Consider the following 14,069-nt stretch of genomic DNA (forward strand, 5'->3'; position numbering starts at 1 on the left):
TGATCTCTAATATTCTAATTCTCAAAAAGTAAAGGAAATTAAAATGCCCCCCCCCAAATACACTAAATAACCTGACTAGACTCTATGGAAATTATCAGTAGAGTCTGTTTCTCTTTTATTCAGAATTGCATCTCCAGCATTATAACACAATGCCTCACACATAGTAGATGCTTCAATAACATTTGTTGAATGAGTAATTTTTAAAAAAATATTTGAGAAGTCAATGAATTTTTCAAGAACTTGTTTACTTGGAACTTATCTGTACAGTGAAATTCAGAAGAACTAGCTACATTCAGAAAGGGCTGGGGCTAAAGAATTCTGATCTCCATAGAGCCAACATATTATTTCCTGGTCTTCCTTCATTTGTTGAGATTTCTGGAAACTAAGAGAATTGTAAAATAATGTGTTAATCTCTCTTTGGGTTCCAGTTGTGCTTGTTCACATCTTTGATTTCAGGGATAAAGAAAAAGTGAAATACAAATGATTTATAAAAGCAGTGTCAACTTCTCAGACCTTCTCTTCATCAAATTAGCTTCCTGAAGTCAGTATTTGAATTCTCTGGCCTCTAATTGGTTATTCTATTGAACTTTGGTTAGCCTTCCTGGTATCAAAATTAAGTGAAATTTGCAAGATCTGAAAATCTTTGAATAAACTTTAAAATAGCCAAGCATGAATTTAGTTTCAAAATGTAATTCTGGATAGTGTGCACTCTCATTTTTCCTCTTTGAAAACACATACATTCATTAATAATTGAAATATTTCCTTGACATTTACAATCTATTTTTTAACACTTCAAGAAAAGAAATGAAAATTTCAAACTTCTAATTAAGTTCATTTAAATCTAAACTATATTCAAACATCAGTTATTAAAACTACCGAAGCATATAAGCTAGTGTAATTTTAGAAATAATTTTTAAAAAATTGTGCTTTACTTATTCATGAGAGACACACAGAGAGAGGCAGACATAGGCAGAGGGAGAAGCAGGCTCCCTGCAAGGAGCCTGATGCGGGGTTCAATCCTAGGCCAAAGGCACATGCTCAACCTCTGAGGCACCCAGGCACCCAAGCTAGCATAATTTTTATAAATCTTTCTTAATCCTTAAATATGACTTCCTTGTAAATGAAGACTTTTTTAAAAAAAGTCAAAGTTTTCTGCCATATCCCACTACTTTTGTTCTTTATTTATTCTTCCTTTTTAGAGTAGATTGCTATATATTTTAAAGCTAGAAATCTGTTAGTTGTAATTCAGAGTTATTTTTATGTCTAATATGAATATTCTTAGCCAATAGTTTGGTTGAACATAGATTATTAAATTTAAACTCATTTTCCTTCTGTTCTTTTGGTATCCAACACTGTTGTGAAAAAGTATGAAATAAGTATAGTTGTCATTCTTTTATCCGTAAACTTCTTTATTTTTTATTTTTTTATTTTAAAATATTTTATTTATTTATTCATGAGAGACACCGAGAGAGAGGCAGAGACACAGGCAGAGGGAGAAGTAGGCTCCATGCAGGGGAGCCCAATGTGGGACTTGATCCCGGGACTCCAAGATCACGCCCTGGGCCAAAGGCAGGCGCTAAACCACTGAGCCACCCAGGAATCCCCAATTCTTTATGTTTTTAAAGTAATTTCTATACGTAGCATGGAGCTCTAACTCACCACCCAAAATCAAGAGTTGCATGCTCTACAGTGTTGCACATGGTAGTGCTAGATGACCAAGGAAACTTGCTGCAAATATTTATGGACTGAGCTGGTGCCACATAGAACACGGTGGTAATCTGGATGGCAATGTGAGTTAGAACTCAGGATCTTTATAATAATGATGCAAAGCTTCATAGTACTTGATGTTTAGCATGTGGGCTCACAACCTGTAAGTATGGAGCAGTGAAGCATATCTAGGCTCTAGACTGATAGTCACAGCCAGGCACAAGCTATTGTTATTAAGAACTAGAAGCCACCTCTATTTGACATGGTCTAGGACCTTTCCCAGCCTGAACCTCCTCATTCACTGTCATTCACTGAACCTCCTCAGACGTGTACTCATCTGATAGATTCTCTGTCCTCATGATCACTGAATTGACTCAGCCATCTTCTTCTTCAATTCTCTGCTCCTGTTCAATGATGTTCAGTTGTGGAGGATGAACAGGGAACCTTCAGTGGACTACTGCTCATAATGCCATTTTTTTTTTGAGCCTTTGGGAGATGTCAACATCATTGGGACTTAGTTGCAGAACTATTAATGTGAGAGGTTTCTGACTGGAATGTCAGAGACAAATGGGTTCAGATTTCTGAAGTCAGTTGTCTCCAGCTAATATAGATTGTCTATGAGGAAGAGCTTTGATGAGAAATTCAACTTCTAAAACAATTGGCAGTTTATAAAAAATTAAAATTATGTTGTCTAAATATTGTCATTTTGAAGTGGGGTTTCTTTGTGCCTAAATTTTTTATCTCTGGGGAAGTGGATTTTTTTCATCTTAGATGTCTTATCCTATTCAAGAAGATTTAATCAGTAATCAAAAACTTCCCATAAAGAAAGTTCCTGGATGAGAATTCTACTGAATGCTTAAAAAACTAACACCAGTCATTCACAAATCCAATTATAAAAAGAGGAGCAGGGGTCATTTCCCAATTCATTCTATGGGCTCTGTATTATCCTGATGCTAAAAACAAAGATAATACAAGTAAACTATATACCATATCCCTTATGAATATAGATGCAAAAATTATAAACAAAATAGCAAACTGACTCCAGCAGCATATAGAAGGAATTATACAGCATGATCAAGTAGAATTTATCCCAGAAATTCAAAGTTGGTTTAAAATATGAAAACCAGGGGTGCCTGGGTGGCTCAGTGGTTGAGCATCTGCCTTCAGCTCAGGGCATGATCTCAGGGTCCTGGGATTGAGTCCCTCATCGAGCTCCCCTCAGGGAGCTTGCCTCTCTATCTGCCTACATCTCTGCCTCTCTCTGTGTGTCTCTCATGAATAAGTAAATAAAATCTTTAAAAACTAAAGTGTTGTTTTTTAAAAAAGAAAATAAAATATGAAAATCAATTAGTATGATACACCTTATTAACAAAAAGGAAAAATGATACAATCATCTCAATTTACACAGAAAAAGCACTTAATAGAATTCAACACCTTTCATGATAAAAACACTCAATAAACTAGGAAGAATAGGGAATGTCCTCAACTTGATAAAGGGCAATAATAAGAACTCAAACCCACAGCTAACTTCATATTTAATGGTAAAAGACTTTCTCCCAAAGATGAGGAACAAACAATGATGTTTCCTCCCACTACTTTATTTAATATTGTACTGGAAATCTAGCCAGGGCAATTAGGCAAGAAAAAGAAAATAAATCAGATTGGAAATTAAGAATTACAAGTATTAAAAAAAGAATTAAAAGTATTTTTGTGGATGACATGATCTTGTATAAAGAACATCCTAAGGAGGGGCGCCTGAGTGGCTGGGTTGGTTGAATGTTCAACTCTTGATTTCAGCTCAGGTCATGCTCTCAGGGTCCTGGGATGGAACCCCACACTGGCCTCCTGGCTCAGCGAGGAATCTGTTTCCTCTCTCTCTCTCTCTCTCTCTCTCTGCCCCTTTTCTACCCTCCTACCTCCCATGCCCACTCTCTAAATAAATAAATAATCTTTAAAAATCAAATGTATTTCTTTTTTTAAAAAGATTTTATTTATTCATGAGAGAGAGAGAGAGAGAGAGAGGCAGAGACACAGGCAGAGGGAGAAGCAGGCTCCATGCAGGGAGCCTGATGTAGGACTTGATCCAGGATCACGACCTGAGCCAAAGGCAGACGCTTAACCGCTGAGCCACCCAGGTGTCCCTCAAATGTATTTCTATACATTAGCATTGGACAATTCAAAAAAGAAATTAAAACCATTTATGATAGCATCAAAAAGAATAAAATGCTTAGGAACAAATTTAACAAAATAGGTACAAGACTTTACACTGAGCACAACAAAACATCACTGAGGGAAATTAAAGAAGACCTAAGCAAATGGAAAGTGTTCACTGATTGAAAGATTCAATATTATTGAGATGGTGATACCTCTCAAATTGGTCTACAGACTCAATGCAATCCCTATCAAAATCCCAGCTGGTTTTGTTTTGGGGTTTTGGTTTTGTTTTGTTTTTGCAGAAATTGGCAAATTGACCCTAAAATTCATAAGAAAATGCAAGGGACCCAGAAGAGACAAAACAATCTTGAAAAAGAACAACAGATTTGGAGGACTCATACTTCCTGAGTTTAAAGATGTATTATTAGTCAGACAGTAGATATTTGAACATCCTGATACATTAAACATACCAATACTATCTTTTTATTTGGTATGTACTATAAGGAATTATTAGAAATTATCTTAGATTCTATCATGAATTTCTCAAGCCAAAATTGAATTATTCAGATATCTACTTTCTAAAGTCGTGTTTCAATACATGTGATTTTATTTATTTGAGAGAGAGAGTGCACATGTGACTGTGAGGTGGGGAGGGGCAGAGGGAGAGAGAGAGAGGGAAAGAGAATCTTAAGCAGACTGCACACTCAGTGCAGAGCCCAATGCCAGGCTCGATCTCATGACCCTGAGATCATGACCTGAGTCAAAACCAAGAGTTAGTCACTTAACCAACTGAGCCACCCAGGCATCCCAATAAATGTGATTTTAAAAAATAACTTATAGGTTTAGTTTGGAATTTTAACTGATATCATTTTGTTTTTACCAGTGAGCAGTATTGTTTGCTTTAAAGTTATTTCACTCAAATGGCCAGCCTGATATATCTAATTTATCTATCCAGTAGAAAAATCTCAAAAATTTATAAGACTTCCTAACAAAATTCATAAACCATCAATATTAACTAATTATTAACATTAGCTTAATATTTTGAAATAATACTATTGATTATATATTTATATTATTTATAGTATATATACTATATATAAGTGTGATTTAAGGAACTAAAAATACTAGTTACAATCTAATTCCTATTTCACCAATTAATCTCTCTTAACAATTAATGTTTAATTTCTGCTCTACTCTCCCCCTTCAAGTTAAGAACAAAATAGCCCTCAAGTCATCCTGAAGTTTAAAAAACATTCTCTCACTTTTTTTTAAACAAGTGAGAGTATTCAAAACTCCAGAGTATGGATTTTGCATTTTGAACTTTTGGTCTACTGGTGTTCAAATTCCTTTGAAATGATTTTGATCTTTCCTTCAAAGAAATTCGAAGTTCTTGCTTGTACTTTGCCAGGGAAGAATTAAAACTATTCCTTCTCTCTTTGTATATTCAACATAGAAAAAATGCTTCAAATGTCGTATTTCAGGTCTGATGAAATTTGTGTAAATTTTGTAGTATGAATCCTTCAGAATGGATAATGTAACCTTCCTGACTAGAATAGAATGGTTTTTCAGTGATCATCTTTGATATCATTAACTCCTCCTCTGTGCAGGTAAAATATAATCGATTTTTTTTCTAGGTTTAGCAATTTATTTGGGGGAATAATCTCTTAGGTCATCTTACTTGCTTTTAACTTTACACCCTAATAACATTTCAAAAGATCTATACATAGATATCTTTTTCTCCAATAATCAAGGCTACAGAGAATTCATTATATATCTAAAAATATATATATTCATTATATATAAAAATATATATATCACTCTTATTTTTTTTTTACCTTGACCTCAACAAAACACTATTAGTTTCTCTTCCAATTTCTAAGTTTTGTAACACCTTAGGAAGACAGACCATTTTAAAGATTCTTATATTACTTGCAAAGTTGAACACATATATCACCCATGATATCTCTGTAACCAAGGCAAGGCTGAAGAATGAATCTAAATTATCTAAAAAGTTGTTCGCTTCTCCAATCCCACTTATGTGAGTAAGAGAATACATTCTGGAGCCACAATCTTTTTAACAGTTTGAATCCTAGCTCTGCCATTTCATAAGGTGTTTGATTATGGGCAGGTTATTTAAACTCTCTGTGCCTCAATTTCTTTAAAAAATGTGGCTAATAAGAGTGCCACATTTTTTCATAGGGTGTTCATAGGGTGGTTGGGGGATAAAATGAATTAATATGTGTAAATGCTTATAATATCTAGCATAGGGATCCCTGGGTGGCGCAGCGGTTTGGCGCCTGCCTTTGGCCCAGGGCGCGATCCTGGAGACCCGGGATCGAATCCCACATCAGGCTCCCGGCGCATGGAGCCTGCTTCTCCCTCTGCCTGTGTCTCTGCCTCTCTCTTTCTCTCTGTATGACTATCATAAATAAATAAAAATTTTAAAAAAATAGCATATAGAGGCACCTATGTGTTAATATTATCTAAATTTCACTTGCTTTGGATTGACAAAAGGAATGAAAAGAGATGATTTGCGACACTGTTTCAATGTTAACATATAGAAAGAAGTAAACAAAATATAGTTTGAGTTTTGTTCTGAACACTTTAACTTGAATCTAATTAGAGCTTGGTTATTATAAACAGCTTGCTTTTTGTTTTGCCCAAGATATTTGTTTTCCACTTATATCTAAAATAATATTCTTATCTTTTGCTCTTTTCAGTGTTTTATTATTTTTATTTCACTTAATGGCCCTATATATTGTATCTCCTCTGATTTGCCTTAATATGAAGGAATTCTAAAGTGTATTAATGTTATTATTACTGCCATTGCTATGTCTCTTATAGGAGTTAATTAATAGAACCAGAATCAAAGTAAATTTAACTGAATCATACTTAGCATGTTCTCTGTGAATTCTGTTTATTTTCAGACATGTTAATGGCTGAATGTATGATCTGGCAATAATCTTCTTATATAAATAGAAACACGATCATTAGAGTGGATTAATTTATTTATTCATCTGATATTTGTGAATGACTACCATAATCTAAGCTCTTTCAAAAATATTTTTCTAATACTTTCTGTCCCTCAGACTCTAAGATTATTAACTGCCTTTAAAATAATTCATTCAACATGAACTATAAATTATTAAGTAATCAAATAAAATGGCAAGATATTTAAGGAGGGGAAACCCTGTATGTGCAAAGATAAATGGTACTCCACTCAATGTACTAATTGCAACCAAACCTAGTTAACTGAATCTCAGTTAAATTATTATATTGACAATCACAATAGCTGCACACTGCGCTGGAGTTTTATTTTATAAATAAGTCTCTTCTCTTTATGATATATGAATAGACAAGGCCTGAGACCCCTTTGTTCACAGGTTAAAATGCTTTTTAAAAATTTTTATTTATTCATGAGAGACAGAGAGAGACAGAGAGAGAGAGAGGCAGAGACACAGGCAGAGGGAGGAGCAAGCTCCATGCAGGGAGCCTGATGTGGGCTTCAATCCCAGGTCTCCAGGATCACGCCCTGGGCTGAAGGGAGCACTAAACCGCTGAGCCATAAAATGCTTTAAAATCAGGGCTTCTTATTTCCCCCCAAGTCAGCTGGTTGAAGAATATGGTATCTGGTATAAAAAGCATAAAAAGTGGTAAGAAGCAAACTTATTATAAAATATAAGTATCTAACTAAATAAGCTTAAGCTTAAGGCCTTTATCTTAAAAAATTTATATTTACTCACTTAACTTTGTCTATATATTATTCTGATAATAGTCAAGTAATCAAGTCCTATAATCCTTTGAGCTTCAGTTTCCTTATCTGTAAAACCCCTTTGATCTCCTCCCCAGGTCTAAGAATCTGACTCTAATACTGTTTGATTTCCTTCTAAATTTAATGTGGGTTCACACTGTAAAAGGACTCAACAAAGTGAAATGCTTCTTCATTCAACAATACTACTATTTGTGTAGCAGTATAGGAACACAGAAACTTCCCTTTGAAAAAATAGTCTCCTTGAGACCATGTGATACCAAACACCTTTAAAAACTTTTGCATCATCATAAATTCCTCACATACTTGGGAATAAACAAATATTAACTATTATGAATTATAATTTTATAAGGACTTATCTCACCTGGTTAGATTATGTAAAGGGGAAATGGAGTAAAGTCCCGCTGATTAGAGTGTGGGGAGACCAGGTTATCCTCTTGCTTTGTGCCTATAATTACTCTATCTTATGCAGTATAATGAAGTAATCTTATAGATTATGCAATTTAATGGAATTAAAAACTTTGTAAAAGTTCTATGCACTTTTAAAAATAGCTTACATTTGGACACTTCCAAAATATGCTTTGACATGAGAATTTAAATTTCTCAGTCGAGACGCAGGGTGGCGCTGCAGGCTAAGACTGAATCAAGAGCCCTAAAAAGCTCGCGTATTCCTTTGTTGCAAAGAGAAAAAATACACGCATGAAGCTTTGCTAGCCGTGCTGGATTACTAGCGAGTTTGGGCTGCGACACACTAAACGAATTTACGATTAAAGGCAACTTTGTGAGGACTCTACCAAACAAGAAATCAGAATTTAATACCTCCAGTCTTTTTCTGGCTCCCAGGAGGGATTGGATATAAAAGCACCAAGTCTCCAACATGGAGACACTAGAGAGAATTCAACCAAACAGGCAAGTGATGGCCTTTATTTTGATGGTGTTCTTGTCTCAGGCTCGCGCCGAGCCTATTCGTTATTCTGTGATGGAAGAAACAGAGAGTGGCTCCTTTGTAGCCCATCTGACAGAGGATCTGGGCCTGGGGATGGGGGAACTGGCAGCCAGGTCGGCCCGGGTGGTGTCTGACGATGACAAGCAGCGCTTGCAGCTGGATCGTCAGACTGGAGATTTGCTTTTGAGGGAGAAACTAGACCGGGAAGAGCTATGTGGCCCTGTTGAACCGTGTGTACTGCATTTCCAAGTATTTCTAGAAACTCCAGTTCAGTTTTTTGAAGGAGAATTATCAATCCAGGACGTAAATGACCACTCCCCGGTATTCCCGACTAGGGAAATGCTCTTGAAAATACCGGAAAACAGCCCGCCAGGGACTCTCTTTCCGTTGAAATTGGCTCAGGATTTGGATGTGGGCAGCAATGGTCTTCAAAAATACACCATCAGCCCCAATTCTCATTTTCATGTTCTAACCCGAAATCATAGTGAGGGCAAGAAATACCCAGATTTGGTGCAGGACAAAGCACTGGATCGAGAAGAGCAGCCTGAGTTCAGCTTAACCCTCATGGCACTGGATGGTGGGTCTCCACCTAGGTCTGGCACCACTGCAGTGAGAATCCTGATTATGGACGTCAATGACAATGCTCCAGAGTTTGTGCACTCCCCATATGAGGTGCAGGTCTTGGAAAACAGCTCCTTAGACTCCCCAGTACTTAGTGTCTCGGCTAGAGATGCAGATGCTGGAAACTTCGGGAGTGTTTCCTATGGCTTGTTCCAAGCATCAGATGAAATTAAGCAAACTTTCTCAATAAATGAAGTCACAGGAGAAATCCGACTGACAAAGAAACTGGATTTTGAACAAATTAAATCTTACCACGTGGAAATTGAGGCTGTTGATGGAGGAGGCCTTTCTGGAAAAGGCACTGTAGTCATATATGTGGTGGATATGAATGACAACGCCCCTGAACTTACCATATCTTCAGTCACCAGCTCTATCCCAGAAAATGCTCCTGAGACTGTAGTGTCTGTCTTCAGAATTCGAGATAGAGACTCTGGAGACAATGGAAAGATGATTTGCTCTATTCCTGAAAATCTGCCTTTCCTTCTGAAACCGACTTTCAAGAATTTCTATACCCTGGTAACAGAGAGACCCCTCGACAGAGAGAGCCAGGCGGAGTACAACATCACCATCACCGTCAGTGACTTGGGGACCCCCAGGCTGCAAACCCAGCACGCCATCACCGTGACGGTCTCCGACGTCAACGACAACGCCCCCGCCTTCAGCCAGACCACCTACACCCTGCGCGTCCGCGAGAACAACAGCCCCGCCCTGCACATCGGCACCGTGAGCGCCACCGACAGGGACGCGGGCGCCAACGCCCAGGTCACCTACTCGCTGCTGCCGCCCCGGGACCCGCAGCTGCCGCTCGCCTCGCTGGTGTCCATCAACGCGGACAACGGGCAGCTGTTCGCGCTCAGGTCCCTGGATTACGAGGCGCTGCAGGCCTTCGAGGTCCGCGTGGGCGCGGCCGACCGCGGCTCGCCCGCGCTGAGCAGCCAGGCGCTGGTGCGCGTGCTGGTGCTGGACGACAACGACAACGCGCCCTTCGTGCTGTACCCGCTGCAGAACGGCTCTGCGCCCTGCACCGAGCTGGTGCCGCGGGCGGCCGAGGCGGGCTACCTGGTGACCAAGGTGGTGGCGGTGGACGGCGACTCGGGCCAGAACGCCTGGCTGTCGTTCCAGCTGCTCAAGGCCACGGAGCCCGGGCTGTTCGGCGTGTGGGCGCACAACGGCGAGGTGCGCACGGCCCGGCTGCTGAGCGAGCGCGACGCCGTCAGGCACAGGCTGCTGGTGCTGGTCAAGGACAATGGCGAGCCGCCGCTGTCGGCCAGCGTCACGCTGCACGTGCTGCTGGTGGACGGCTTCTCGCAGCCCTACCTGCCGCTGCCGGACGTGGCGGCGGCCGAGGCCCGGGCCGACCCGCTCACCGTCTACCTGGTCATCGCCTTGGCGTCCGTGTCGTCGCTCTTCCTGTGCTCGGCGCTGGCGTTCGTGGCGGTGCGGCTGTGCAGGAGGAGCGGGGCGGCGTCGGGGGGTGGCTGCGCGGTGCCCGAGGGCCACTTTCCGGGCCACCTGGTGGACGTCAGCGGCGCGGGGACCCTGTCCCAGAGCTACCAGTATGACGTCTGTCTGACCGGAGTCCCTAGAACTGGTGAGTTCAAATTTCTGAAACCGATATTTCCCAACCTCTTGATTGAGGACAGTGAGAGAGAAATTAAAGAAAACTCCAACTGCAGGAATAGCTTCGTATTCAGTTAAAGATTGTATCTGGCCAAAGTCAGCCTCTCCTTAATTTTGGTAAACATCTCATTGCCATGCCTTTCCTTTAATAAATTTTGTTGTCTAAATATGTATATCTCTATTCCAAAACTACGCATATCCCTGATTGTGCTAAAATTTCCTCCTTTGATTAATATTCATTGGACTCGTATTTTCAGTTACACTGGTTATGGAGTATGTATATTCTCCATATTTGACCTTTTCTTCGTGATTAATCTTTCCATAACTATAATTACTCAAGTAGTGTAAGAAAAAACTTTATTTAAATCAACTTCTTAATGTCTTAAAGCTTTTATGTATTCGTGCATTTCTATATATTTGTGATGTTTGTCTTTATCTTCGGAGTGTTGGAAATTCTTTTAGCTACCTAGGCCTTGTTGACTGTTCTCCAGGTTATGTCCCCGAAAACCCATGAGCATCTAACTTAACTTAATTGTTTCTCTGAAATTGTACATAAACATGCACTTTGATTAAAATATTAATACACTAAAATTGTGACTTCCTATTGTGAACACCATACATACTAGAATTAAAAAATTTTTTTTGATTGTTACTTACCTATCACCTTGTGTGTGTTCCATATGTACTAATATTAGATTTTAAAAATTATTCTCATTTATAAGTAATAATTGAGAAAAATCTATAATTTGGCATCATGCTCACTAAACAAACCTAAGTCACTGCTTGGCAAGATCCTTTAAAACAATTTCAGAACCTTAAATAAGCCTTAAATCCTTTCAAAGGATTCAAGATATGAAGGACATCATATACTTCCTTGTCCTTCATTTTGCCCAATAAATAGAAGTTCATGTGTAATTTACTGTATATGTTTCTTTTGGTTTTCTTGCAGCTTCTCTCCATCTTTCGAAAGGGTCACAGAATTTCTTCTGAGTTTCAGTTATTCTTTTCAGGTCTATTCAAGGTTATTGGGTGATAGGAAATTTTCATTTTAAATTACTTTATCAACAAAATAATGTTTTATTTTTGATGTCGAAGCTATCTTCTGTTCAATGTACTTTGAGGTATTTAATGTAAGCTTATCAATTCTGCTAAATTTTCATTTATAAGAAATAAGCATTATTTTGTCATTTTGGACAATAAGAATAGAAATAGGAATTAAATAAGAAATGAACTTATCGGAAGTATAATTGTTTTACGTTGTATTAAATAAGCAAAGTCAGCTAATCATGTGGTTTCCAACTAAATTTATATGGATATAAGTGTAAAACCTCTTAGTTGAACTTTTGGCATAATGTGAGCAATTAAAGGGCTTGCTTTTTAATCTAAATATTTATTTTTAATCTGAAGGGTCATCCTACTAGAATTTAATTATTTATACTTATCCCTGAATACTTTTTGTTCTTAAGGGTATAATGACATAAAAAGGAAAATTACTGGTTAAGTTATTCCTGAAACATAACATTTAGCTTTCATCTAGCCTAAAAATTGAAATGAGAAAGTGATAAAAATGAGAACAAAATTAAACACAAGTACATATAGACATAAATATGGTAGTAAACTTTAATGACTACTCCATTTACTGGTTATTTAAATGAATAGCTTTTATGTATGGTGATGAGAAATGTGATTGAAGTTTTCACCAGTATATTTCAACATTATCAAAATCCAAGTTCCTTTTTTTCTGTTTATGTCAGTAAAGTCCAATTTGTATAATTGCCCAAATGAGACTGGCCAAATAAACACCCAGAACCCACCTTTATGAATTTATGTGTAAATCTGTGAATTACTTTGTGTATTATTTTATGGATTACTGTGTGTATTCATAAAGCACAGATCATTCTTTACAATAATGCATGGATCATTCTGTATACCAGACTTGGTGTAGAATGGATCAACATTTTGAAATTCAATGATTTTCTAAGTAAGATGATTTCAAAGATTTTTTTTAGTAGTAAATGTGATCAAATAATTTCTGCAAATTGAATACCTTATGAAAAATAAGCCAACTTTATTGTTGCAAAAACAAAAATAAACAATGAAGGCCAAAGATCTTGATAATAATGCTCATTTCAATCCTATGTTTTCTCACATGCTTCTGTTATATGTGCATTTTTCCTGTTTTACTAAGAAATAATTGAAATACATACTGTGTAAATTTAAGGTGTACAGAATGATGCTTTGAATTAAATATATTGTGAAGTGACTACCACACACAATAGGTTCAGCTAATATCCTTCTTTATTACAATTTCTTTGTTTTTTTTGGCCACAGCGCATAGTAAGTTGAACATATGCTGTTTGGGGGCAGAAATTTTACTGAAGGCATTGTATAGGCCCACATCACTTCAAAAACTCCCTCTTCCTTTACTACTGAAAATTACAAAATACAGATTTTAAACAATCTGAGGTTAAAAGTTATGTACTGGGCAGCCCTGGTGGCTCAGTGGTTTAGCGCTGCCTTCAGCCCAGGGCGTGATCCTGAAGACCTGGGATTGAGTCCCATGTCAGGCTCCCTGCATGGAGCCTGCTTCTCCCTCTGCCTATGTCTCTGACTCTCACTCTTTCTGTGTGTCTCTCATGAATAAATAAATAAAATCTTAAAAAAAACAAAATAAAAGTTATATACTTATTTGGTGGAAGTCTGCTTCTAAAGGTAGAATGGATGGATTACCTAACAGCAGAAACACACATAAAAACTTATTAAAATTCAGAAATTATCTGTTTGAAGCAACAGATAGCAGATGATATAATAAGAACTCAAAGAGCCAAGATTTCTTGGAGTTGTGAACTGACTTCTATAGTCAATTTGCCCTGCAGAAGTTTGCTAGCTCTTAGAACAGACAGAAGGCTCCTGCTAGGGCCAGAACAATAGCTAACTTCAGTAGCCATTGACAGACTGGAAGATGAAAGCTCATAGCTACTTTTCCCCCTCCAAGACACTTGTCAAATTCAGGGATATTCCAGGGAAGAAAACTAAAAGCCTAAGTAAAACATCTCTGAACAGCAGAGTCAGTTTTGATAGTCTTGATACATGAAGACTAGGGTTTAGAACCTGCCATGGTAAGAGACCATGGAAAATACACTAAGTTCTCAACTGATCATCCTGGAGTGTTAGGTGCTTATCAGGACTGCAAAGCACCTTGACTATACATGGTGCCTGTTTGGATTAAGGAAATTTGATTAGACATGACTC

The 14,069-nt window shown here is 37.9% G+C and overlaps 1 protein-coding gene across 1 annotated transcript; it reads left to right on the forward strand.

The window, feature by feature from the left end:
* The first annotated feature begins 768 nt into the window (after positions 1 to 768).
* On the forward strand, positions 769 to 13,093 carry LOC112934337 (protocadherin beta-4). The gene has a single exon (XM_026017763.2). It carries the CDS (start codon positions 8,508 to 8,510, stop codon positions 10,893 to 10,895), a length of 2,388 nt encoding a protein of 795 aa, XP_025873548.2. The 5' UTR covers positions 769 to 8,507; the 3' UTR covers positions 10,896 to 13,093.
* Positions 13,094 to 14,069: the final 976 nt, after the last annotated feature.

This window comes from Vulpes vulpes, chromosome 2, assembly GCF_048418805.1.
Source record: "Vulpes vulpes isolate BD-2025 chromosome 2, VulVul3, whole genome shotgun sequence".
Classification (NCBI taxonomy): Eukaryota; Metazoa; Chordata; class Mammalia; order Carnivora; family Canidae; genus Vulpes; species Vulpes vulpes.

What these genes read in the sequence shown, in the direction of transcription:
- LOC112934337 (XM_026017763.2), top strand. Translation starts at nt 8,508, where the DNA reads ATGGAGACACTAGAGAGAATTCAACCAAACAGGCAAGTGATGGCCTTT.